Source organism: Pelmatolapia mariae, linkage group LG20 (genome assembly GCF_036321145.2).
Source record: "Pelmatolapia mariae isolate MD_Pm_ZW linkage group LG20, Pm_UMD_F_2, whole genome shotgun sequence".
NCBI classification, from domain to species: Eukaryota; Metazoa; Chordata; class Actinopteri; order Cichliformes; family Cichlidae; genus Pelmatolapia; species Pelmatolapia mariae.
Window position 1 is genome coordinate 41,990,569 of NC_086244.1, and position 27,386 is coordinate 42,017,954.

At 37.1% G+C, this 27,386-nt stretch overlaps 1 protein-coding gene across 1 annotated transcript; it reads left to right on the plus strand.

Moving 5' to 3' along the window:
- The first annotated feature begins 5,723 nt into the window (after positions 1–5,723).
- Positions 5,724–27,354, plus strand: foxp3b (forkhead box P3b). Its single transcript, XM_063464655.1, has 13 exons — positions 5,724–5,878; positions 14,426–14,538; positions 15,150–15,188; positions 16,217–16,307; positions 16,743–16,911; positions 22,339–22,431; positions 23,302–23,389; positions 23,804–23,872; positions 23,993–24,146; positions 24,421–24,497; positions 24,988–25,089; positions 25,292–25,413; positions 27,154–27,354. Exons 2-13 carry the CDS (start codon positions 14,428–14,430, stop codon positions 27,209–27,211), a joined length of 1,173 nt encoding a protein of 390 aa, XP_063320725.1. The 5' UTR covers positions 5,724–5,878; positions 14,426–14,427; the 3' UTR covers positions 27,212–27,354.
- The last annotated feature ends 32 nt before the right edge of the window (positions 27,355–27,386 follow it).

The window sequence follows — 27,386 nt, forward strand, 5'->3', positions numbered from 1 at the left end:
CAGTTTCCACACTGGTACCATTAAGTAATAACAGAGTACAGATTTAATTTACTTCAGTTTGATATGACATTGTGTTTGAGTAGTGAATATTTTTTCCTAATTTTCTCCTCACTCCTCATATCCAGATACATAAAAGTCATAGCTGAAAATGGCAAAAATGCTCAAAGCAGGCTAACCAGTTATTTTATAGGTACATCTATAAAATAACTGGTAACATTATGGCTATAAAATCCACCTGTGGAACCTGGTGACCATGGTCACTCAGACTTCTTCCCTTTCACAGCTCTTGAGTAAATAGGCGATTCGGCTGGAAAATGTAAAATGCAGTGTAATGTTCAACCACATTTATTTTCCACATCCATCTAACATTCTTCTTAGATTGGTGGTTCTTCTTCACATACTTTTGCACTTTCCTTTTACACTACCATCACACAGAGAATATGGTTTATGAAGCGTTTCACAGCAGCAAAGTCTAAGTCTAGTCTAAGTTATGTGACACTGATCAGCTGTTTTGGAAAGGTCACTTATGAAACGTAATAGCTCACAGTTTTCTAGTTTCCCTGATCAAAATATAATTTTTAAGACAACTAATTATTTCATAGAAGTCAAAGTGAAATATTATGGACTCTTCAGCACTGAAGGTCTCTTTCTCTGAAGTTATGACTGCCCAGTTTGGTTGTGTGACAAACTAAGAGTAATATACATTTGACTGGCTGAACTCAGCAGCAGCAACGACGGTGTTGCCCTCTGATTTGTCTAATCATTTGGTTTGCTGACCTATTTTTTCTGAAAGTAGCCAAAAAGAAGACATTCCTGTATGAAAAAATGTACACAATGAATGGTATATTTTATATATCCTAAAAATTATAGACAGACTCTATTTTAGTAAGGGAGGATGTAATAATGGAGGAATAAACAAATGACCTACAGCAATCTGCTCTTCTTTCTCTTTTCTGTATTGCAGAAACAGATTATGTTTAAAGTAACAAATGAGTTAAATAATTAAATGAACTTATGAAATGAACTGAACAGAAATTTTAAAATAAAGATGGATTTGAAAAAAATAACTGCATCAGATGTGATCAATTTAATTTAGAAAAAAACAAGTGAGAAAAGCTGCCTCAGTCCTGAGGCACAGGTTACCTAATAAGGTTAATAATAATGACAAAACCTTCTAAAGAAAATAAAGCTTTGAAGGTTCTTGAGCTTCCGTTGTGCCTCAGTGGCATTCTGTTAGGTTAGATGACCTTTGACAACACAAAAAAATAACCTCAGAATGAGCTGTTTACACCTGTTAGAATGTCATACAGCATGTTACTGGGCTTTCCCCCCGCTTACTGCTTTAATGCTTCCTCTTCAAAAAAATCTATTCGTGTACCATTTGAGGTTGTTGATACTGAAATGATTACAGATTTACACAGAACAAGCATTCCGACACCAGGAAATAATATTTCCGAGCAGTTTAAAAACAATAAGTAATTATTCATTACTAAATGAATTTTCATATAAACAGACTGGCACTGCCAGCCAAACAGCTCCTTTCCATTATAGTGAAAAACAAGTCCTTTTTAACTCTGTCATCCAAAAGAGGCGCTTAGACACAGAGCAAGAACACTGAGCGGTCGATTATGACCGATTCAGCTGCTGACAACCAAAAAGCACGGAACAGAAAGTCACGTAGCCAGAAGCAGAAAAGACTTAAATATATCACACCATGAGCGCTGTATTTGTAGGATTACCATAAGTCCACTGAAAAGATTCATGGAAGAAAAATGTTTAATTAAGACTTTGTTCTTTATAACGTTGATTTAATCACCTGGTTGTGTCATTAAAGTTAAAATCTCTTTTGCAAAAAAAAATGTGTGTATTTCTTTTGCAATTGATTTCTGTGACGATGTCCTTTTGTCTTTTCTCATACAATATATATTGATCAGCAGGGTTTTTTGTTTTGTAGGCCAACTTCAGTCTACATCAAGCTCCTTTAAGGTCTAATGAACAGTGTTAATATACAAGACAAATGCATGCTCACGGACACAGTTTGCTATCTAACTAAACAAATTCTATTACAGCAGCATTATGTGTATGGATGACAAGAAGATGGTCTGTTAGAATCTGTGTTCACTCCAAAGGAAACCAAAAAATACTAAATATTGATAATTGATGTCTACTAGATATGTTAGTAATAATGACTCTATACTAGCTAAAGTTCTAAGATGACAGCTGAGAAAATCTAGTTTGTCCTGTCCTGCTAACATTATTTATCCTGTTCAACCTTTTTTATCAAGTTACCTAGTTACGATTAAGTTGAGCTCATCTGCCACAGAAATTAGTAAGAAAACTGAAAACAGTTTGGCTTTATGGCCTCCTAGTTCTCTTATCTTATTTGTTCAAATCCAGAAAAATCCACATTTTATTCAGTCAAAAATTGTATTTTATTTGGCTTTAATCCCGGCGGCCACCAAGTTAATGCACACAGTAACACAATAACAGTCCAACATTGCTGCCAATAGAATTAAATAAGATAATATGAAAGTATGTGGGTAAATGTAACATGACTAACTGTGACCTCATATGACTGTACTTGAACTCTGACTTACATAATATATTACTTTGTATGAGTATATGATTCCTGCTTGAGTCAGATCAAATCCAGATAAAATTTCAGCGAAGAACCATGACTGCAGTTTGACTTCCTGACATCATAAATGGAAGATTATATTATTGTGTTTACGATATTACTTTCATTAATTAAGATGCCAAGTGAAAAAAAATGCTATATATTTTAGCTCAACCAAGCAGATCATAGATCTGCTGTCAGGGTGGATGCTCAATAAGGGGCTCTGCATGACCCTTACATGCCCAAAAAGGTATAAGCAGTCCTACTGCTCTATAAGCCACAAGTATTATCACACACACACACACACGCGTGCAGGGTTAGGGTTACCTGGGTTACACTAAGAAAATAAGGTGCTGACTGGTTCTGCATATTAAAGGTGCCATGGCCAAATGAGCATTAATAATGCTGGTTAGAGTGGATATTCTAGATGTGAAGGTTTAAACACTGTCATTACCAACACACTGGTACTGTACCTGAATTATGAAAAAAGTCAAAGTAATGCAGCAGTGTTTTATATTCTATTTGGCAGTGTCTCAAAAGGTTTTCTATTTGGAAATCAAACTGAAATTAAAGGATCACAAAATATGACATATGGTGTGTAATTTGTTGAGAACAAAATGATGTGAAAATAGATAACTCAAAATCATCAGTGTTTGAGGGCTGGATTTAAAATCAGACCTAAAAATTAAAAGGTCAAAATGCTTTTCTTTTTCTAGCTGTAGAGAACCGGAGAGAGCGAATACTTCATATATTCAGGCATTTTGTTCTTCCAAAACTTTAAACTACAGGAGATAATATGCCAAATCTAATTTCTTTGAAATTCTGAATTCAGGACTTTCACTATAAAATGTCAGCTTCACACTGGTAGGATTTGACCTCGATTGAAACACACAGTCAGCCCCATTCTGGACTGAATCAGCTGAATCAGCCTTAAAATCCAACACATTTGTGAAGGAAGAACTGAATCACTAACACATACTAACAATATTTTTATGTTTTCGCTCTGAATCATACAGACACATCGTCAGTAACAGTACTCAGAACAAAAGCTTGTCAGCAAAAAAAAACAATTAAAAAAAACGAATTTTCACCTCATCACAATGACATGTGTGGAATGAGAAAGTACAGTCATCAAAGCTTTTCTCACTCTGCCAATATTCACACGAGAACATTACTCACACAGTAAGAGATGGTACTAACTCATATTTGAGCTCAGGTATAACTGCAGCATCAGGTGTACGTGCAAAGCCATAGCTTCCAGCAGATATCTGTATCACTGAGGAAGGACAAATAAGCCAGTTCCTTCAGGTGTTCAGACCTGAAGGAACTGCTGAGCCCTTTCATTGCTGTCATCTGGCTACACTTTCTTTTTTAAAATGAAAGACCTCAAATTGAGTGTGAAAATCGATGGAAACAAGAAAAACCCGTCAAGCAGAAATGGTCTGCTTTGGAACCTTAACTGCTTTACTTTCACAATAGACAGAGGAATGTACATAGTATGTACCGGGAAAAAGGCCTGTGGTCTTCCAGCACTGAGACAATAAACAGACATAGCAGCTCAGAGAAACCAGGAATTCCAGGTAGTGATCAACAAAGTGCTGTATAGATTAGAGTAAGCTGTCAAATAAAGCATGGACGGCACTCCCATGCTGCACATATATTTACTATTACTGGAAGGAAACACATTTTCTAGTCACACATCATTAACTTACAGTCTGATGTAAATCGAAATGTCAATTTTCAATTTCATGAGCCCTACTTTTAGTTTTTTAACTTAAATTTGAAGAAATATTTTAAAAAAATCTGCATTCTTCTTGTGTTACTTTTAAGACATAAACAAGGAATGTGGTCTTGATTCCATGTAGAAACTAAACTAATAAATGCAAATCTCTGACATTTTGCAGGACATGTTTGCTTTTTCTAAACTTCACCCAAAACCCTGTCCCAGTGTTATAGACACGCTGTCCAGAGTCCTGTAGGCTTCCCGAATATCACACCAACCTGAACCAGTGAAGAACTGATTCACACTCACAAAATAGGAATTATTACTTCTATAGATGTATTTTCAGATTGTGTGACATGCTTCTGTGTGATGAAACAATTTTAGATTTCTTTCTTTCTGTTTTTTTAATAACATTTTTTACTTGAATTCTGCTCTTTGGCATTTTGCTGCAAAGACCCGATGTGGTTTAGATTTCTGCCTCACAGATGGGCCGTTGGTCTGCCTTCCAGACTCAGTGGATGCCCAGAAGGCAGATACAAAGCTGGGGTTTGATTCATTGAAATTGTCCATTAAGAAGAAGAGAGGTGCTTCCTTGGAAAAGCAGTTTTTCACTTTTTTCCTGTTTCATTCGTGCCTCATAGATTTAGATTGAAAAACACTTTTAAATGTCACTTTTTAAAATTTGCACACTTGTATTGCAGTTCTGGTGCAAGCCGAAATTGAAAGACGTGTCATGCTGATGTGCTGTTGACTGGTGAATAAAGACATAACCTGTGTGAAATAATGGACAGAAGAAGGTGAGCAATGTGGGAAGACGGAAAAAGTTGTTATTTTGTCAAAACTGTCGGAACCTTTCATAAATCCGTTTGCACTTCTTGCTCAGGTATAAAACGGTTTACTTTCCAACAGACAGATTTTTTTAGGTTGTCAGAGCAGAGTTTGGAAATGTTTTTGTTGCAGTTTCTTGGTGTGTTTTGATTTGCTGACTACATGAGCTTTACATTCCCCCATCTCCTGCTCTGGGTATAAATATAAGTTGATGTCGTGCTGCTTTGATGTGTCCGCGTGCTCTCAGATAGTCAGGTGAGTGCTTAACACGTATCTTTTTATTCTGATGTTTGTACATAAATCAGTACCAGAAACATTTATTTCAGGTCAAGATGTCCAAGATTGATTCTGATATTTAACATTTAATTATATTTTCCTTTAAAACAAAAAAGCACAGTGCTGCTGAATAAAATTAAACATTAAGCTGAAAATTGTATGTGCTCTTTTTGTTGTTGGGTTGTTTGGGTTTTTTGTGAAATATAACCTTTTTTTTTTCTTTTTTTTTTAAACTTTTTTACTTTTTTCTTGTGTTGCCAACCACACTTTGCAGTCTTCCTCAAAATAAGGTCTATCTGTCATACATCTTGAAGTCGTAGTTGCTGAAAACCATATTTCCTGTGGAATTACTCCCCCCTTGAATCATTTCTCCCTCGAAGTACCTGAGAAAAGGAAGACTGTGGCAAGGAGGAGGTTCTGCATACGCTTCTCCGGTAAGCACAAATCGTACTGTTTTACAATAAATTTTCAAAAGTTATTTAATTGGACTCAATGCAGAGTGAGATGTTCAGAACATATTTTAAAAACTTTGCGATGATGGCAACACTCAGTCAACAAGGATGTACAGTCAGTCCAAATATTCATAAATCAAAATTTTATCAAAAGCAGCATATACACAGATACACAGACACCGAAAACAGAGAGGGCATCTCGTTGGGATGAAGGGCCCAGAAATCTTTGGGAAGCTATTTAAGATGATAATTTTGAGATTTATCAAAGGTGACGATTTCATACTACAGTGCATTTAACTTTGATATGTTAATATATGCATGCGGTTTAAAAACGCACACACTAAAACATTTGGCACTATTAAAGCTTACGATCATGATGAGGTCAATCATATGGTGACAGAGAGGTCCTGTTGCACAGCGGGACGTGTGTGGCCGAGCTCGCTCTTTTTATAGACCTGAGCCCATTTCAGTTTCAGAGATTTGAACAGTTTAGAGCAATTTCACTCATCCATTTCCCCCAAACTGCAGTATTAATCTTTTTTTTTCATCTACAGAATGTTTCTGGAAAGAGTTTATGGTCATTTTACTGTGCAGCTTCTCAGCCATAGGTGAAATAGTGAACAGAAAAAGCATTTTATCTTCTCATTTGTAGGGTCAATACATAAAATATAAAATATTAATGTTTTTTTAAATGTATTTAAATGTATTTAACATTTATTTATTTAAAAGTATACAAAACAGATTGAACAAATCTTGTTCTTTACTTTTTGTGAAGTGAGGACTCTTCAGGCCATTATAATGACTCTGTTTTTTTAAACAATTGTGCCCTCAGGGACTGAAGCAGTCAGTTGGACTTTTTTGTCCTAGTGTTCATGTACTAAAAATGATTAAAGTTCATTTCTATCTCACTCTCAGTCTTTTAGTGTCAGAATGACATCCTCCGTCATTTACTGCACGTTAGTGGCACCAAGTACATCGAGACGTTCATAATGTTTATTTAACACGTTTTATTTATGTGTTGGCTAAATGTATGTGTGTGTGTGTGAGAGTGTGTGTGTGTGTGTGTGTGTGTGTGTGTGTGTGTGTGTGTGTGAGTGTGTGTGTGTGTGTGTGCGAGTGTGTGTTAAGGTTTGGAAATGATTTTGGCGTGTTGTATTACATTAGATGTTTTTTTTTTTAATGACTAACATAACCCAGAGCATGTTCTTTGTTCTGTCAATATGAGGTGTGTTGTTGTGGAACTTGTAGACTTGTATACAGTGTTGGACATATGGATGAGGAGAGTTACGAGAGTTGTTAATAAAAAAAGGCACAAAAGTGAAAACTCCTCTCCAGACTTTTGTAAAAGCTGCAGCCATCTTGTTAGCTGAAACCAGGAAATAACAGTGCGGTGGTAAAGAGTGTATTACCGCTGTGAAAGGCTTAGAGCATCTCTCTAATAACACATTTCATTCTGCTCTTCTATCTTAGTCTGATTTATTGCTAACTGACCAATAGAACTGCTGAAATCACAAGTTATATGCTAGCTAGCGAAACGGGAGGATCAACTTAAAAGCCCTGTGTTAACTGAACATGAAATCACATGAAATTTACAGTCGATGTTTAAAATGTCATGCAGTTTCTATAAAACAGGGTATGCCTCATACAAATATTCTCTTCAAGGCATTAATATTTTAAAAAATAGTCGTATTTACATCTTACATATGCAATTTACTGGTTTCTGCATTAATCTTGTAATCATTATATAATAATCTAATAATTGCTGAGCTATGGAATAGTGTCAGAAAAGTGAAACGTACAGAAATCACATTTGGTGAAACTATAACACTGGGGAAGGTTGCTTTGGGGCTCGAGCCATTCTTTGCTGTTGCTGGGAAAGAGGCTGATTCTATACTGGACAGGTGGACTGCTCACAATTTCAAGTCAGTCGGCAGGAATCAGGAACACAAACACTTCAGCATTTGCAATTTTCCACATCTGTTATATACATATATGTGTGTGTGTGTGTGTGTGTGTGTGTGTGTGTGTGCTATCTAGTGCCGTGATGAGGCTATCAGTGCTATTGTGCAAAAACTAGAGCTTTAGTCATGACAATAATATTCTGTGTAGGCCTACTTCCTTTTCCTCCGTTCATTTTAAATCTGTTTATCTGCATCACACCTCTTGGTCTGAAGGTTGAGAGGAACAAGAAAACCCACTCTGATAGAAAACTGAAATAAAGATGATTGATGTCTTGAGATAGCGAGTCTGTTATAATAGAATCTAACTTTCTGATGATATGTGAAAGGGTTGACTAAAATTTTGACCAGTTAGTCATTTATGTTAAAAAGACCTGAATTAAGATTTTATTAGTGTTGTTTGTTTTTTTTTTAAATTCAGCCTGCTGTATGAGGCAGGCAGAGAATAAAAACGCACTGGATTTATTTCCAGTCTCCCATTCACATATTAAAACATCATCTGACATTCAGTTATTAAGTCTGTTTTTACTGTCAAGTGTGTTTCAGGCAAATTCATGTGAACGCGAAGATGGGAAATTTGCCATTTTAATGAATTAAATAAAACAACAGGAGATGCTAAATCATTGTACTTACTGATACTAACACAAATGATTAACCCTTCACCAGTCTCGCTGATTTCAATGTATCAATGTAATTGAGAAGTTTTATTTCAGATATGGGAGTATGAGAGTAGTAAACCCACACATTCATAGTAGTACCAGTATGAGGCATCTGCAACTTTCCATGCTATAATGTGGCCGAATGAAATATCCAGACAGGAAATAGCAAATATGAAGCATCATATCTCTTATATTTTGTGTGGGGTTATGACTAAAATTCTCCTCACTTTGACAAAACAGATGCAGACTATCATGGTCCTCTCCAGGTAAGATGAAGCTGAAAAAGAAAACAAGAATGAAAGGTGACACTGAGAAGCCACAAACCTGCTGCTCTTACTTTCTACTGAATTCCTGTTGTTGTGGGTGTGCATTTGCATCAGACATTCAGTATGTGTGCTGTTTTGGCTCATTGTACAGACGCTTCCCTTCAGTCTGATACAATAACTGAAAGAAAGGATCAGACCCCTCAAAAATGTGCGTATTTTATTTCCGTGTTGATTATAAACATTACTTGCTTCACTGAAAAATATGTCATTTTGATAAGAGCCTTGTGCCACCGTAATTTATTAAGATTTATTCCAGTGGTAAATCTGGAAGTATGGAAGAAATTAAAACCAAAGATATGTCTTAGAAATCTGAATACCGAGGCACTGACTGTATTAAACATTATCAGGAGAAAGCTTGTGAAAAATCAAGCATGCCTAAAACGACTGACTCGTTTTCCCGGTAACTTATCATGATACTGTCTTTTGACCCAAACTGAACATGCAGAACTTGCAGAAGGGGAAATAATATATTTGAGACTGGGTTTTAACACTGTAGGGGCTTTTGGCACAAGTTCACCCACTTGAAAGGAGTACAGAGAAGAACAGAAAGTCAGAAGATGTCAAAACTCAAGCATGCTTCTAGGTTGTAGAGTAACTTAATTGCCTGATGAGTTTGGCGTGTGGCCTTCATCGCAACTTAAATAGACAACATATCTGTGACTTGGTATGTAAATCCTGGTGGTTCAATTCCCAGCTCCTCTTGTCCAAGTATCCTTGGGTTAAGTACTGAACCCTGAATTGTCCCCAGTGCAGCTGCATGAGTGTGCGTGACTGTTACCTTAAAAGTGCTTAGGCCTAAAAAAGAGTGTGTGAAAGAGGCCTGACTAAAAAGATACCAGTCTATTCACTGCTATCAGGACTGTCCTACATGGTCCACAAACTGGACAATTTTGCCACTTAGTGTGTCCACTCTATGCAAAAATATAACCACAGTGATTTATTTTTACACATGTCATAAGAAACAACAACACACATCCATACATTATACTTAGTAAAAGTGAACACTGGCGGGCCAGTACTACATAGCAAGTCATTTTATTCTTAGTCAGCAAATTCCATTAAAATGCTCCAAAAAGCACCAACAATACAAAAGAACAGGTTCAGTGACTCAAATTCAGCTCTTACTTTAATTTTTAACAAAACCAGATGAAGAACAGTTCCATAACAACTTCTGTACCCGTCTATTTAATGCTGTTTACATAGGTTACGGTGATTGACTCACTTTCACACAGAAACACTGACACAGAACTGTCAGTGTTTCTGTGTATTTCTCCACTTACCAGATTTGTATACACATTCAGCTATAGGGCATAGTGATATAACACACAAAAGCCAGATATGTTGGCTGTTCATACAAGAGGCAAAAAATCAATTCTAGAGTTGACAGAAAATAACAAGAGAGAGGGGGTGAAAACCATCAACACTGAACTTTAAAGGGTAGACCAATATTCAATATTTCCAGGTGTGTGTTATTGTAACCATGACCATGTAACCAAGCTACGGACTTCAAAACGGTTTAAATTAAATAAACAAAGGGTGAAATGAATGACGGTATTTTTCAACATTGATTTGAAACAGTTTAAAAAAACGTTCAGACATTTGCTGAGTATCACGTAGTGAAGTGCTGCTCCAGGAAAATATTGTCTGATTTGAAAAAAGCAGGTCCCATTGCTTGCAGGTGATATGTCACCATGCAGCATGAAAGTAGAACAGCTTCCCACTCGTTCTGTAGACTTCTTTGTTGATGCTATCTGTGTGTGTGTGTGTGTGTGTGTGTGTGTGTGTGTGTGTGTGTGTGTGTGAGAGAGAGAGAGAGAGAGAGAGAGAGAGAGAGAGCACCTGCGAACAACCACAGCCTGCAGCAGGAAAGACTTTACGTACTTGAGCCTTTAATGTGTTCATGGCTGTATTAAATGCTTGATTCTCATTGCCTGGAGACTTTTCACACAATCACACGCTTCTGAGATTACATTCAAACTTTTTTCCTTTTCTATGTGTTCCTACTTAATGCAGAAGCAAAAGGTAGAAATACAATAAAAATGTATAATTTTTGTGGCACAAAGGGTATAAATGTGGTTAAAAGGTTTAGAAACATCTGTCACTGATTGTTTTGCAATCACATCTGCAGTAGTACAGTATGTAAAAAGTTTGCTTGACAAAGTCATTCAAATAGTTTTATGTCTGAAACTAAACTATTATTAAACTATGCTGTTATAACAGGATACTATTGCATGAAAAATAACCTGAACATAAATGTGATTAAGTGCGTGTAAATGAGTCACCTCCCCCACTTGATGATACAAACTGTCAAAATCCCTGAAGTATTGTCCAAGTAGGAAGATTGTCAGCAATCTTTTACTCTGACTTGTTTCTTCCAGGGTTTTTAGCAAACAGTTGAATAACCTTGAGACAGGATTTGTTGTAATATTATTAACTGAATTGAACTTCATTATTTTTAACAGTCTCTGTTAAATGTAACTGAGCACAGGCACGTACACACAGTGTGTTTATGTGTGGGTCCTCCTAAAGCCGTCTCATGTCCTCTACCAGAGGTCTGACATTTTTCTCTTTAAAATCAAGTCTAATAAAAATGGAACTTAGTCATGAAGTAGCTTAGCTTTTTTGAGGATTGCTATAATTTTTTTTTTTTTTTTTTTTTACTTTTATCAAAACCGTACTGACTTTTGACTGTGGTTACTCAAGATATGTAAATGGCACTTCTAACACTAAATGTATCAAACTATCTCAGAAATTCAAAGCATTTCGGCATGTAGTCATGTTCAAGATAGTGTAGTGAAGTTCAGTCAGAATGAAATGTGATTGAAAGCAGCCTGGTTGTTGATGCCTGGTGGCTGGTCTGAGTATTTTATCTGATCCAGTTCTTTACCTGCAGCAGTTTTGGTTAAAATGACTCTTCACCTCACAGTGGAGCTTTAGAACAAAAGAGATATCTGTAGTCTAAGACAGTGGAGTCTGTCAATGGGGGAAGAGACTGTGGCATGTGTCTCTGAAAATACAAGACTGGCAGAGCCTGTAAATCTGTAAATCTGATGTGTAAATCTGTAAATCTAATTTTGTTGAACATCTGATGTCGTTAAACATCAGATGTTCAACAAAATTAGAAGCCAGAAATAAGCACAAGACTCACAAATGGTAGGAGTGCTATGGAGTTCCCTCCTCTGCATGAATGTCACAGACTAGAGACAAGGGACAACCATGGGAGAGTCCAGTACCCACTGAAAATATGGTTGATTTTGTGCCAAACATGAGGGCACAGCTCTCACTTTTATTATAGAAGTATGTAAGTGGATGATTAAGTGGCCGTGATACCTCTAATTTGGTATTCTTCTTGACTATCAGAACCAACCAGGGCTCCAGTCTGCACCTCCACAAAACACTGAAGAGGCATGCCCACTAAATAAGCTCCAGAGTATCCAGAGCCTTTGGTAACTTGGGATGACTCTCATCCAAATGTGGCTCCTTTTCACAAGGGAATTTCTTACCTATCCTAGTGACCTTTTTCAGTTTAACTGACGTGGCTTCCCACAATTCTTTAGGTTGTACTTCCTCCAGCAAGGACGTTGCAGACTTCCAACACTCGCCAGGGATACAGGTGAAATTCTTCTGAATGTCAGAGTTAAAGACCCTATGGACAGGGGACTCTGTCAGACCTCACTACTTTACAGGTCTGACTGGCAGCTGTGCCTGCCAATTTGATGCAACTCAGTTGAAAGTTCTGCTCCTCTCTTTAGCTGAGTGTCCAAGATATAAGACCTCATATAACAAAGTCAGTGACTGATACAGGAACTCTTTACCAACTCATCCCACTGCACCTACAATAATTTGATATTTAAGCTTCTTAGTGTATCATATCATATTTTGATTTATCGAGGTATCATTTTTGTATTTTATATTTAATGGGCTGCTGCAACACAATACCTTCCTAACTTCTGATTTAAGTTCCCTATCCTAAACCCATTCCAGGATCTGACACAAAGACTCCAAAGGTATTCTGAACTGCTTTTTGGTGCATAAGCACAGGCAGACATCAGAGGCTTTCCCTCTGGAAGTTGAAGTCACATTGAGGTAATCCTCTTGCTGGCTGTGCTCAGCTGGCTGCTTGTAAAAATGCCCACACACAGGAGCAACCCTTTCTTTGGGAGTTTGATTTGTTAAATTTAGAGGTGAGAGCAGCATAATCTTCATTCATTCATTTTTATTACTGCCTGTTTTGCTACTTTGACCTACTTATTCTCTTCTATTTCACATTTTTGCTTGTGCTACTCATCTTTACTATTGCTTTGAAGAATTTCACAAATATGTGCACATATTAAACCTGACAATCAGCTGTAGGCCTCCTGGACCAAAAATATCAGAGCCAATTTTTTGTCCCAGTCCAGACCTGTCCCACTGCTGTGTGCTAAAAAGTCTCCAGGGCACCTTTGCATAGTCTGAAACTTGGGTCCTGTTAGCTTGGGGTGACTCCTGCCTCTGTGGAAATGGTGCTCATGTTTTGACATCATGGGCATCTGTCTCCTGATGCTGCTGATCCAGCTGAGTATATAGATGTGTAATTGGCTTCTAAGCACCTGTCTTACCTTTTTGGAGGTATTCTTTCATCTGAATTGTTGTTATAAGTGGAATGTGTGATAATTGGATACTTGAAGCTCTACTGTATGCCTGATTTCCTGTCCTCTAGGAACTTTCTCAATGAGATGAGCAAGGCTTATTCTTGGTTGTGTAGTGATCTTGTGTCAACCAAACAGCCATACTGCTCAGTATTGTTCCCACTTTGCTGTAGTCTTTGTATTTCTAGTGTTGATATTATATTTCCTTTGTTGATGTTATAGCACTCACCTTCCACGTGCTTCTTGATCAGTGTGGACGTTGGTATTCTGCTCATCCAAAGTTCCTATATGCTTTGCATGTAACCTCTCCTGTTGTGAACGGTCCTTATAGTAGCACTCCATCAATTCGATGTTCTCTGTCCTTGTCAGTGTTTCTTATTCCAGTAGTCTCTTTTCATTAATATGACCTGGTTCCCCAACATTTGTTGCAGAACTTGTTAAGCTGGGCATTGCCCAAGCCAGAATGGTGTAAGTCATATGACTGCCGTTAGAATCATGTCACATTCTAAAAATGATTAAATAATAAATAATGTTTTACATAGCTATTAATAAACGTTGGTGATGCAGAGTTCTGAAGAAGTTCCAAGCACTTTGATCACTCAAACAATTTAAACTAAAACCAGTTTCTTAGCATCTTATTAGGACACTTGCAACTAAAGAAAAGAATCCACACCTAATATTTAACAATGGGAGTGCAGTGATTTAAAACTTGTTCAGAGCTGCAGTTTTCTTTCACTGTTATTATGTGTTAACTCTACAGATAATAGCCAGAGTTTGTTTATATGTCAGTATGTCTCCCAGGTATATTAAATTAAAGGAACATTTTGTAACACACCTTACTTACTTGTAGCGTTTGAATGTACCCTCATGGAGTAGAGAAAATGACAAAACTTCCATGATAAAATGTGGTTTTCAAAGTCTTTCTAGTGAGGCATTAATGTGTCTTCTGTGTCTTAAGAAATGCCAGAGACTTCTGATGAGTACATGAAATTTGGACAACAAAAAGTCGAACGCCAACTTGACAGCATCAAACAGATGGAAGAGCCACCCATGTCTGTGTCAGGAAGTCAGGTATGTAACAAATAACATCACTTAATTGGAATAAACTTGTTTCCTTAACACAGATTCTACTAAAATGTGTTCGTAGTACAGTCCATTTTCATCAAAATTCAGATGCAGTGTGGAAGTAAATGAAACCATATTCAGTGACTTCAGTTACTAAACATTTGAAGCCTACGTAACATAAACAATACAAAGATGACATTTCAAATTTTGAAACTAGGAAATGTGATTTTTGTAAAATATGCAGTAAGGTCATTTTGAATCTGACTCCAGTGAAATGTCTAGTGTCAGTGTTTACATTCTGCACAGCGTCAAAGCTTTTTGGAAAGAAGGATTTATGAAATCTATTATTATAGTGTCTGTAAAAATAAGCTTAAAATAAACAAGAGAAAGTTTAATGATGTTTTATTATTATCAAAAATTGGAGTTTTTTATGTTCCAGTTGGGAGCTGTAGTAGTTGGTTAAACTGTATACACTGGATATAATGTTAGATAATGTTTATTTTAAAAAGTTATATGTTTCTTTATTATAATTATTTTTAAGTTATTGTTGCATGAATTTTCAGAAAAAAGCAGAAAAAATGTTAATGCACATGTATGATTAATTTCTGACATCTCAGACAAGTCCAGAGTGCCGGCTCAAATTTGGATCTAAAACTGTGAGTTGAGTTTGTTATTTGCCTAATAAATAAGAATAATTTTTAGTTTAAACTCATTTCTGACAAATTACTATTTGTGTTTTCTTGTTTTTATGACAGGTGGTCTAATAAATTTATTAAGCACTGTAGTGCTAACTAACATTTATAATAATACACACAAATTTCAGTCAGTAAAGTTGAAAGACTGACTTCTTAGACAGTTTGTAAAATTACCAAAAAAGGAATCTCTATGATTTCTCAGATAATTCCAGAAGCCACCAACAGCAGCACAATACAACGAATCAGGTTCAGCGAGTCTAGTTAGCTGAGATGAAGCAAAGTGATGGCACCCAGTCATCAAGGAAAGTAGGGAAACCTCAAAAAACTGATGATTTAAAATCAGCTGATGAGGCTACTGGGGTGCTTGGACCTAATCTAGCTGCAAACTTCATGCCCTGCTGCATACTGCCCCTCCATGCTGGTCAGGGAAATTAGTTACAGAAAATAACAATGAAAATAAACACATTTTACTAGTCTGTACACGTGATTATTTCTATTGTAAAATCCCAGATTTGTCCAGTTGGACAATTCCAATTCCAGAGCTGGGATTCATTGGAATAACCCTAAAACCCCTATATGAACAGAATGGTGCAAACCTAATGAGAATTTCATTTTTCATTAAAAATATAACATTTACATATATATTTGCAATTTTAAGAGTGTTGACTGTACAAATGATGATATCTCAGAATGTACTCGTCCTGATACATGACACACAAAAAAAGAGGATTTAACTACATTTTTTATGTGATGTGAGTAAATAGTGTATGCAGGACATTGTATTAGTCATTCGCTATAATTCACAGAAACAAATGGCAAACAGTTTGTCACAAATATTTGTCAGTAAACTATCAAATGTTAAACATCACTTTTTCCTAAAAAATGGAAAAAAAATCCAAATAAAAAATGTTTTTGAATGAGGCCTAGTGATTAAAAGGAAACTGTATTATGTTACAGCCAAAACAATATCAATACTTTTTTCTTTCCAGTGCTGGAGCAGTATGGAAGGCATTAGACAGAAGCAGCAGAGACCATCAGTTCTGCGTCACGTTTCCCCAGTCGCTTACAGGCAACGACGTGGTATACAGATATTTAAATGTCTTTTGCTTTACTTTAGGAGAAGACGATTTGCATTTAATGCATGCAAATCGTCTTACAATCGTTCTCTAAAGTAAAAGATAAACTTATAGAGACAAATATAGAATGTATTAAAAATGCAGAACTTGTAAGCTCCATATTTAACAAAAAAACAACATATGAAATACTGAAACTAAGGATTTCTTTGTTTGTTTGTTTACAAGTGTTATATGCTAATTTTTTTAAATTAAGTTTAGGATTTTTTTTTCTGTGCTTGTTATGACATTGTGACAAATGTGTTAATTCTATGATTTGCTGAGTGTAAGATGCTGGTGTAATATACCAGTTAGGTAGTGTAGCACCAGTAGCATATAGTATTAGGTTTCACTTTGTATGGCAAGAATCTACATCAATCTTTTCTTCCCCTGGTGCATCCAGAAAGCAGTGCAGCAGTCTCCATTTGCAAGGAAGAGGTGGATGCATGCCATATTCTTCAGGAACCTTCACCTCACATGGGCTCTTCTCCCACATCGAGCCATCATTTCCTCTCCTTGAGGAGGGGAGACATTCAAAAGCAGACCTCTCTTGAGGCCCGGCTTCATGACGGGTAACAATTAATTCAGTTCAGTTCAATTTTATTTACATTGTGCCAAATCTCAAAGGTGCTTTAGACTGTAAAAATAAAGACCCTACAATTTAAGAGAGAAAACTCCAACTATCCGACAGTTACCCATGAGTAGTATTTTACAATAAAGGGAAAGAAAAATTCGCCTTTAACAGGAAGAAATTTCTAGCAGGAGCAGGCTCAGGAAGAGGCAGCCATCTGCTGCAACCAGTTGGGGTAAGGAGAAAGAAAAGAGACCAGGGAAGCATAGAGAGACAGGTCAGGAAATCAACGATGGGAAAAAGAAGACAAAATTTAATGACATGCAGTAGTGGTGTATAGTGGAAAGAGGTGAGTGTCCCCCAGCTGCAGGCAACTAAATTTACCTAATCCAGCCTTAACTGTAAGCTTCAAAAAGTTACTTTTAAGCCTAATCTTAAAAGCAGAGAGGGTGTCTGTCTCTTAAATCCATATTGGGAGCTGGTTCCACAGAAGAGGGGCCTGGAAGCTGAAGGCTCCCATTCTACTGTTAAATACACACAGGTAAGCCTGCAGTCTGAGAGCAGCACGCTCTACTGTAAGATAAGATGGGGCATGATTATTCTTGTATGTAAGGAGGAAGGATTTGAAATTTGATTTTTGATTTAATAGAGAGCCAGTGAAGAGAAGCCAGTATGGGAAACATACAATGTGTAAAACAAGTATTGAACACATCACCAATTTTCTAAGTAAGTATATTTCTTAAGGTGCTATTGACATAAAATTCTCACCAGATGTTGGTAACAATCCATCCAATCCACACATGCAAATCGAACCATAAATGTAAATAATTAACTTGTGTGTAATAATGAGAAATGACAAAAAGGAAAAAAGTATTGAACACATGAAGAAAACAGTATGGAATGACATCAGCTGAAATCTATGAGTAATTAGTAATGAGCCACTACAAATTAATATCAGCGCTGGTTCGGCCCCAAATGATGGCCTATAAAAAGGTGTCTCATTACCAAGGTGTCATACAAGAAACATCTCATGATGGGTAAAACCAATGAGCTTCACAACCACATTGTTGTAGCATATGTACCACTGACTACAGAAGAATTTCTAAACTACTGAAGGCTCCAGTGAGCACTGTGGGGCCATAATTCAGGAGTGAAAAGAACATCATTCATCATAAACTGGCCACAAACAAGTGCTTCCTGCAAGATTTCAGACAGAGGAGTGAAAAGAGTTATCAGCAGAGTTGTGCAAGAGTCAAAGAAAGACCTGGAATCAGCAGGTACTATTGTTTCAAAGAAAACAATAAGTAATGCACTCAACTGCCATGGCCGTGTGCCATGTATGCATGCTCACCACTGCTGACTGTCACTGCTACTGTTTAATAATAATAATAATGATAATAATAATAATAATAATAATAATAATAATAATAATAATAATAATAATAATAATAATAATAATAATAATAATAATATATGCAATGTCTGCAGGTCAAAACACACTGAAAAGCTCCCCAAAAACACCATACTAACAATGAAGCTTGGCGGTGGGAACATCATGGGGTGGGGCTATTTTTCTGCATTTAGCACTGGCACGCTTCATATAATTCAAAGAAAAATATATAGAGGTAAACTTGACAAAAATCTGCTGCGATCCACCAGGATGATGAAGATGAAGCAAGGGTGGACATTTCAGCAAGACGGTGATCCCAAACACACAGCCAAGGAAGCTGTCAATTGGTTTCAGCCAAAGAAAATAAAGCTGCTATAATGGCCCAGTCAGTCACCTGACCTGAATCCAAATGGAAACAACTAAAGCTCATAGACGTAACCATCAGGATTTAAAGACTGTTGGTGTGGAAGAATGGCCCAAAATCACACCTGAGCAATGCATGTGACTAGTTTCTCCAGACAGGCGGCATCTTGAAACAAAAAAAAAGCTCTTCTATGAAGTATTAAATACATTTCACTGTGTTTCATACTCATGTTTCATTTCTCATTATTACATATGTCTTCATTTATGGACATCTACTGACATAAGGTTTTATTTCATTGCATGTTTTTGGAATGGTTGTTACTGACATCTGGTGAGAATGGCATCTCAACAGCACCTTTAGAAATTCTTTTGTGAAGTGTTCAGTACTTACTTTACCTGCTGTATGCTCTCTCTAGTTCCTGTCAGCACTTTTTCTGCAGCAATTTAGATCAAAGGTTTTTCAGTGATCTTTAATAACAGGGAACTACAGTAGTCCAGCCTAGAAGTAACAAATGTGTGAACTAGTTTTTTAGTTTTACTTTGTCTGCTTTGTTAAACAAAGATTCTAGATCTTTGTTTAGTGTTCATATCGAAAGGCATATCGTGATCAAAAATAACTCTAAGATGAGTCGCTGTCTTCCAGGAAGACTGGAGACTTCTAGGTCCAAGTACAATAACTTCAGTTTGTCTTAATTTAGAAATAAAAAAATTAGAGGTCATCTAGGCCTTTATGTCTTTACGACTTGACTATTGTTTAACCAACTGATTCTGGGTTCATAGATAAATAAAACTGGGAATAAGCTCCATTTTCTATAATAATGTGAGAGACTGTTGAAGTCGTACAGAAAACAATTACTCAGTTACTGCAAGTTACTACTGCTAAAGGTGGTTGTAGAAGCTGTGGAATTGTCCCATTATTTGACAAATCAACAGTATCTCATACCCCAGGTCTGAGAGTGAGTGGGGTGCCACTTGCACAGCAACCATGCACAGTTGTTGTTATCCATCCATCTTCTTCTGCTTATCCAGTTTATGGGTCACAGGGAGCAGGAGCCTTTGGCAGCTGTTGTAGCATGATTTTACATCATAAAATCAAAATCACATACACTACCTGTTAAAGGTTTTAGAACACCCCAATTTTTCCAGTTATTTGTTGTAGTTCAAGTTATTCAAGTACAATGAATAGTTTGAAATGATACAAAGCTGGTGAACTGCCAGAGGTTAAAAAAAAGGTAAGGTTACCCTAAACTGAAAAATTAACATCTGAATTATGCAAAAGGTCTTTTTCAGGGAACACAAAATGTATTAACAATGTAAAGCTCTTCTGCAAAAATGGAGCTTGATCAAGCCTTGAAAGCTGGTGCTACTAATTCCACTAATTCCAGGTGTTCCAGCTTTTCTGGATTACTTCCAACCCCCTCTGTCTGCATAAAAGCAGTGCTGGAACACAATGTGGTACCATACCCTCGTCAGCATCAGTTGAACAGTGTTGTACTGCAGAAAGTAGTGTGATGCTACAAAAATGGTGAGAAAAAGGTGATTAACAATGGAAGAGAGACAGACCATCATAACACTTATAAATGTCGGTCTGTCCTACAGAGAAACTGCAAAGAAAGTCAAGGTGTCAGTGAGTACAGTTTCCTGTTCCATTAAAGGCTCAGAAACTGTGACAGGAAGAGGTCTGCAGACCCAAAGACACGACTGAATCAGAGGACAAGTTTCTGAGAGTTAACAGCTGTGTGATGGCGGCTGACAGGACAACAGCTTCAAGCAGCTTAACAGTGGTCGTAGTGAGAAAGTCTCAGTTTCAACTGTGAAGACTTTGAGCTGCAGGTTTGACAGGACGAGTTGCAGCAAGAAAGCCAGACGTCAGAATAAGACAGAGGCTTGGCTGGGCCGTGAAACACCACCATTGGACTACTGAAGACTGGAAGAAGGTATTATGGACTGATGGATCAACATTTGAAACCTTGTGTTCATCACACAGGATCTTTGTACACTGTTGAGTAGGCAAAAGGATGGTTCCACAGTGAGATGATGGTCTGGGGCTGTTTTACTGGATCCAGGGTCGGTGACTTGTACAGAGTGAGAGGCTCCCTGAACCAAAACCACAGCATTGTGCAGCACCATGCAGGACCCTCTGGTATGCACCTAGTTGGTCAGGGGTTCATCCTACAGCAAGATAAAGACCCAAAACACAAGTCCAAGCTGTGCCAGAACTACCTCAGGAACAAAGAACAAGGTGGTGAGCTTGAAAACATGGAGTGTCCAGCACAGTCTCCAGACTTAAACCCCATCGAGCTGGTTTGAACTGGACAGAAGAGTGAAAGCAAAGCAACCTACAAGGTCCACATTTATGGGAACTTCTGCCACAGATATGGGACAAGATTTGATTTCTATTGTAGAAAGAAGCCACAGCTGTGTTCAGCTGTCACATCAGGTGCTACTTTGATGAGTCAAAAGTTTAGAATACATTTTGGTCTATAAATTGATTTTGGCTGTAATTGCTTTTTTGTACTATGTTTTATTTCAGAGTGCAATGAGACATTAAACTGCATAATTTTCAATAAAAACTGAAAAATTGGGGTGTTCTAAAACTTCTGACTGGTAGTGTATGTTGATGAAAAGCCAGCACATTAAAAAAATAGACTTTTGGTTCACTAAAATGAGCACTTGGCTGTGGTGAGAATGAGCCCAAAGACTGGGGGTAAGTTGAGCTGGTGGTTCATATTACGCCAAGAGAAACATGTGATGTCTTGTGACTGACATTATATTTCATGTTTTAGATGTAGCATAAGAGCTGTTGTAAATTTGTATCTAATTTTAGTGGGTGGAGCCTGGTCTTTAACTCTCATTATGTAACTGCTATTTTTTTAATAATCATGATTCTAATTTATATTATTTTGTTTTCAGTTCCCATAGATATGGCCGATCTTTATGTCACTGGCTACAAAGTTTGTGATTTTTAAAATATTCACAGCATTTTAGGACAGTTGAAAGAGTAGATTGAAAAAGTAAAAAGCAAATCATCCCTGGATGTTCATGAATAAAGAATAAAGTGTTCATTTATTTAGGTTTTCAGTGTCCATTTCTTAAATGACTTGTGATTACATTTCTGTCTTTTAAACTGGTAAACAACTTAATTATATATTTTTTTGGTGATCACCAAAGTCAGGGCTTTAATAACGATTAATTTTTTTTTTTCATTTAAAATGTGGTTCATAGACTTGTTAGTAAATTAGTTGTCTCTAATTGCTCATCACACCCTGTCAGCTGGCTATGCTGATACCTAACCCTTGCTAGTACTTGGAGCAAGTTGGTCCACAAGAATTATTTTTTGAACCTCATATTAAGATGTCGGTTTATAGCTGTCATTTTTGAGTTCTGTCTATCTCACTTTTATTTCTGTCTCATATTTCTTTACCTATAGGACAGCTTAAGAAAAAAATGGCTCATACCCTGCTCCGAAAACAACAGTCCTTTGTATCTGCATATTGCAGTTAGCATATTTTATGCAACACATAGCAGTGCAATGCATAAATCCTGAATATACGGGTTAGGAAACTTTTCATATCAAAACTCGAAAATGGTTTGTAAGTCTTGGTTTTGGTGCGTTATGTTTTTACACTCTTGACTGTCACACTCACATCACTGAAACATTTCTGTTTCCTCCAGCATCCCACAGGGGACCAGTGTTCTGCTCATGAGTGGGCTCTGCCGATGGCCTGGCTGTGAAGCAGTATTTGAAGACTTCTCTAGTTTCTTGAAGTAAGAACTGTGCATTAATTCAATGAATACATTTTTTTTGTGTGTGTGGCGTGGCATGGTTGGAAAAGACTATTTCCTCATTTCTGGACACAACAAAACCAGTAGCATTTATTAATTCAATCCATTTCAGTTCAGTTCAACTTATATAGCACCCATTCACAACAACAGTCAATGATTTATTCATTGATTGGCATTGACATACTGTGGGCTCACTGCAGGTCTGCACCTGCAGTGAGCCCACAGTATGTTACAGGCCCCTATGTGCTTAGTGTTGGCAGTCCACTCTCAGCCCACACCAGGGGCAGCCCATGGTGGGGTCATTGGGCCTGAGATGTCATGCCAGTACTGGGGCCCCACAGTGAGTTGCCCACTGTGGACCGTGTGGGTTTTATTTTCCAAGATATTCTACTGGATATTTGCATTGTTTTAAAAAGGAGTCGGACTAAAGGTCTGGAGATGATTTCAATCTTCTAAATTTGAGCTCTATTGACAAAAAATAAGAGACATCCTTAAATGAACAGTGGTAGTGTTCACCGAGGCAAACCAGTCAAAATGTCACTCTTTGTTTTAATTGCACATTTATTAAAATATCATATTTTTTTAATTGTGTAATTTTGGTTTTAATGTTACAAATATTTGCTTTTAATTTTTATACTTTTTGTTTGGATACCTTTCTGCATTACTTTTAGTTTCGCTTGACAATAAATTTGGTTTCACGTAGTTTGTGTTTTCAAAAGTCTAGTTTTATTTCTTTGTCTTTACACAACCAATTATTAGATTTTGAGGACTTTTTACAAAGGGCAGGCAGCTCTGGATATTTTTAAACCCTGTATTAACCCTGAATATACCCTGTGACAATTTGTCTTTTAGGCATCTTCATTCTGAACACGGACATGGTGACAGAAGTATTGCTCAATGGAGGGTCCAGCAGGATATTGTTCAGTACATGGAAAGTCAGGTAGGACCCAGAGAAACAAAGCTACAGCAGCACTATGCTGTATGAATGCTCATGTGTAAATATGTCCAAAAATAGATACAAGTTTCTTTTTCTTTCGAACCTACTCAATCTCGCAGTAGCTATAAGCTTAAAAGAAAAGTTTTAGTTAAAGTTGAAGTTTCAGCTAGATAACTGAGGGATCTGCATCATATTCTGCTTTTAGAAACTTCTAGAACCATAAGTGAGCCAGCATTCTGATAGTGAAGTCTTCTGTTATGTTCTATATTTTACTATGTTACTACGAGATCAGTCTAAATGAATCTGAGAAGAAGCATTTTAACACGGAAGCAATGAAGAGTAGACACATGAACCTGGTTATCCAGACTCCTGAAAATAGGAGTAATCCAGTGATTTATGGGAATTCTCTTTTTTCAGCTCATTCTGGAAAAACAGAAACTCATTGCAATGCAACTTCATCTCTCAGAGGACAAATACTCTGACTCGGTATGTCTACATGCTAACACAGTAAAAAGAAGAATTTCCTTGAAATATTGCTTTATTTTTCTTCTGGAGAGAAAATAAATGGCTGTGTCTGTTCACATCCACCTTCATCATTATATGCAGAAGGCAGCTTCTGAGTGGCAATACAGCCTTCCTCTGTTCCTGCCGCAGCCTCAGGTTACCAGTGGAGACAGAGTGCAACAGTGGGCCACCAAACATCTGGAAGAGCTGGTCCAGCATGGCAGCAGACCTACTGCTTCTGATCATCTCCTCCCAGGTAACAGTGAAATTCACTAGGATTCACACACAAATGGACGTTTTTACTATTTTATGCACATTACGTTTTCACCATAACATATGTTCTTTCAGATAAAATGCTATTAGAGCTTATTAGCTAATACAAATGATTACATTTGACAGTTGAAATGTGCAGTACCTGTATATTTGTTGCATGTTGTGTTTTATCTCTAAATATGTTTCAAAAGCACATTATCCAAAGAAGTGTGTTTGATGGGACAAACTGATGAGAAACGCCCACTGTTCTTTTATAGATTTGGTTCCCAGTATTGAGTGTTACAAATACAACAACATCAGGCCTCCTTACACCTATGCGTACTTGATAAGATGGGTGAGTTTGTCTAATGTTTTATTTTCATTTGTGAAGTTGGTCTGATCTGAACTGGTCCCTGATTTCTCAAGGCTCTAAAGTATACACTTCTATACACGCTCTCTGGATGTGTGTTTGTTTTTTCAAGTCACTGCAACATATTCAGATACTTTACAAAAGACCTTGGTTTCATGCTTTTAAATTGTATCTTTAGGCACTTTATTTGTAGCCTGTCACAAAATCATTGTTTGTTTCCATTTCTTTAGTTGCATCAATAGTTGCAACACACTTTGACAGGCTTAAAATGATATTTTGCACAAACAAAAGGCAGCCAACATCCAAAGAAGAGCTTTGAATGTCTTACCTACTTCATATTGGTTCAAGGCTTTGTAAGTCTTCCTCAAAGGTTTTTACAGTGGGAATCGGGTTTTATCTGCAAACTGTAGCTATTTATGACTAATTTGCCAAATATTGCCACTCCTTACCCTTCCATGTGTGTGACTGGTTGCAGTCTATCCTGGAGTCTCCAGACAAACAGCGTACTCTGAATGAGATTTACAACTGGTTCACTACCATGTTCTTCTACTTCAGACATAATACTGCCACCTGGAAGGTTTGTACTATTTGGATGAAATATTAATTGTGATGCCTACTTGTGTACAGAATACAAGTGCTTTTTATTGTAATAAACTGAACATTTGGACACAGTTTAACAAACTGTGCCAACCAGAACATCTCACTATACTGTACTGTTTTTAATAGCATGGCTTCCATGTTGATAGAACTGTTTCCTTGTATCTGTATCCTCTCTCCAGAATGCAGTGCGTCACAACCTCAGCCTTCACAAGTGTTTTGTGCGAGTGGAGGGAGGAAAGGGAGCTGTGTGGACAGTAGATGAAATGGAGTACCAAAGGAGGAAGGGTCAGAAGTATCAGAGGTACAAAAATCTTCAACACGAACACACAGGAGAGCAGAAGTGTACAATAGGAAGCAAATTAACAAACTCTTGATAACTTTCTGTTATCTTGTTTCATTTACCCCAACATCAGCAATCAGACTATGTGGTCAGCTTTGTAACTCAACCCATTGTTTAACAGTGTAGAGTCATTGTAAAGAGAAAGGACAGCCTGAACACATCAGGACATAATAACTATCAGGGGGTCATTAGCAGTTCTTCAAATGATAATTACAACTGCAGATGAACAACACGTGACATGTTACACCATGTAATTATATATATATATATATATATATATATATATATATATATATATATATATATATATATATATATATATATATATATATATATATATATAACTAAGCCAAAATCCAGAAGCAGTGTATAAAAAACTAAGTAGCAGCCATGTGCTGCTAATCAAATCCATTTCATTAATGAATCATCTGTAAGTGTGAACACATATATAAAAGAAGAGGATAGGAAGGTTTGCAGTGCAGGTCTGGAGATTTCATCTGTGTCCTAGAACATTACGAGTGATCCTAAAAAAACAATTCTTGATGCCCTTTTATCTGGCAAGGGTTAAAAGGCCAATTTCAAATATTTTGCACTGAGAAAGATTATTCACAAGTAGAAAACTGCTGCAAACTTTCCCTAGGAGTGGATATCCCATCACGCAAGTTTGGTCTACTACACAGGTTACCGTACCGATGTGTGGATATAAGAAGTGAAACCACCTTGGATTTACCGAATAATCCCAAATCTTGCTTTATACTACAGACCTCTGTTCTGTGCTTTGCTGAGGAATTAAAAAAAAGAAGAGGTATTCTTTAGTAAACGTCCTAACTGTTGAGATCTGTAAGGATAAGACCAAAATGCAAGACTCCAGCAGACATGATCAAAATCAAGCATTTAATGGAGTTAAAAGCAAAGACCAATAAAAAAATCCCAAAAGTGAGAAATTCAAAAAAATCACACAGACCCAAGACAGGCCTGCCTACACAAAGTCAGGATTTATAGATATGTGCAGACAGGTGAAAGTAAAACACACTGACACGGAGCCAAGAACATTCACATCGGACATGAAGACAGAGAAAAGGGGACACCAGATGATAAACACAGGAAGACCACTTTGACTTGGAAAGTGGTCTTTCTGGACCACTTCCTAGACTTTAAGGCAAAATGTGGAATTGTCCAGGAAACTTCCTGGGCTTTCAATATTACAGAACTAATATTGATACTGGCAGCTTTTGCTGCAGATCTAACCTGTTCAACAGCAGCTGATGTTTGAGATTAAAGATCATCATGTACTACACCACTTCCAACTTAATGATAGAGCTGTGATGTTGATAAGTCTGTTAACTTGCATGGTTGGCATTTCTACAGCTGTCTTTCCTAGACAGGCCAGACTTTGTAACTTGCTTCACAGTACAGAGCACAAGCAGAGAAAACTGAGAAAACGAATTACTATGAAGTACTTGGAGGTAGACACTAGACGGTAAACCATCTTGAAAGGCTTAAACAATCCCAAATCCTACAGATAGAGCAGATATTAAGGGAAAGACATGTAAAATATATTTAAGTCAAAAGGAAAAAAAGAAAGTGGGATGATAGAAAAAAAAAGGGAGTTTGAGAAATCCCTACTGGCAAACATAAAGTGAGTGGGTGGTGTTAGTGTTACTCCACTGTGCTTGCGAATCACACTGTGTTTGATTTTAGGGATTGCCCCGTGAAGTGGCTCACAGCCTACTCCCATTACTCTCCTGGAAACCCCTGAACACCAGCGCTGAGCTGCTCACATCCAGATATCATCAGATAACAAGCAGCAGGAAGAACATCTGGAGGATGAAGAATCTTTGAAGTTTATCTAGTTTGTGTTCAGATTGAAGACTTGATTATGATTTATAGGTTATTACATTATATTTGTGCCCATGTCTGACAAATGTTTTTGT

Bases quoted from the DNA above. Each gene is read 5' to 3' on its own strand.
- foxp3b (XM_063464655.1), top strand. From the start codon at position 14,428: ATGCCAGAGACTTCTGATGAGTACATGAAATTTGGACAACAAAAAGTC. The intron at 14,539-15,149 runs GTATGTAACAAA...CTGACATCTCAG, and splicing joins TGTCTGTGTCAGGAAGTCAG to ACAAGTCCAGAGTGCCGGCT. The intron at 16,912-22,338 runs GTAACAATTAAT...TGTTTCCTCCAG, and splicing joins GAGGCCCGGCTTCATGACGG to CATCCCACAGGGGACCAGTG.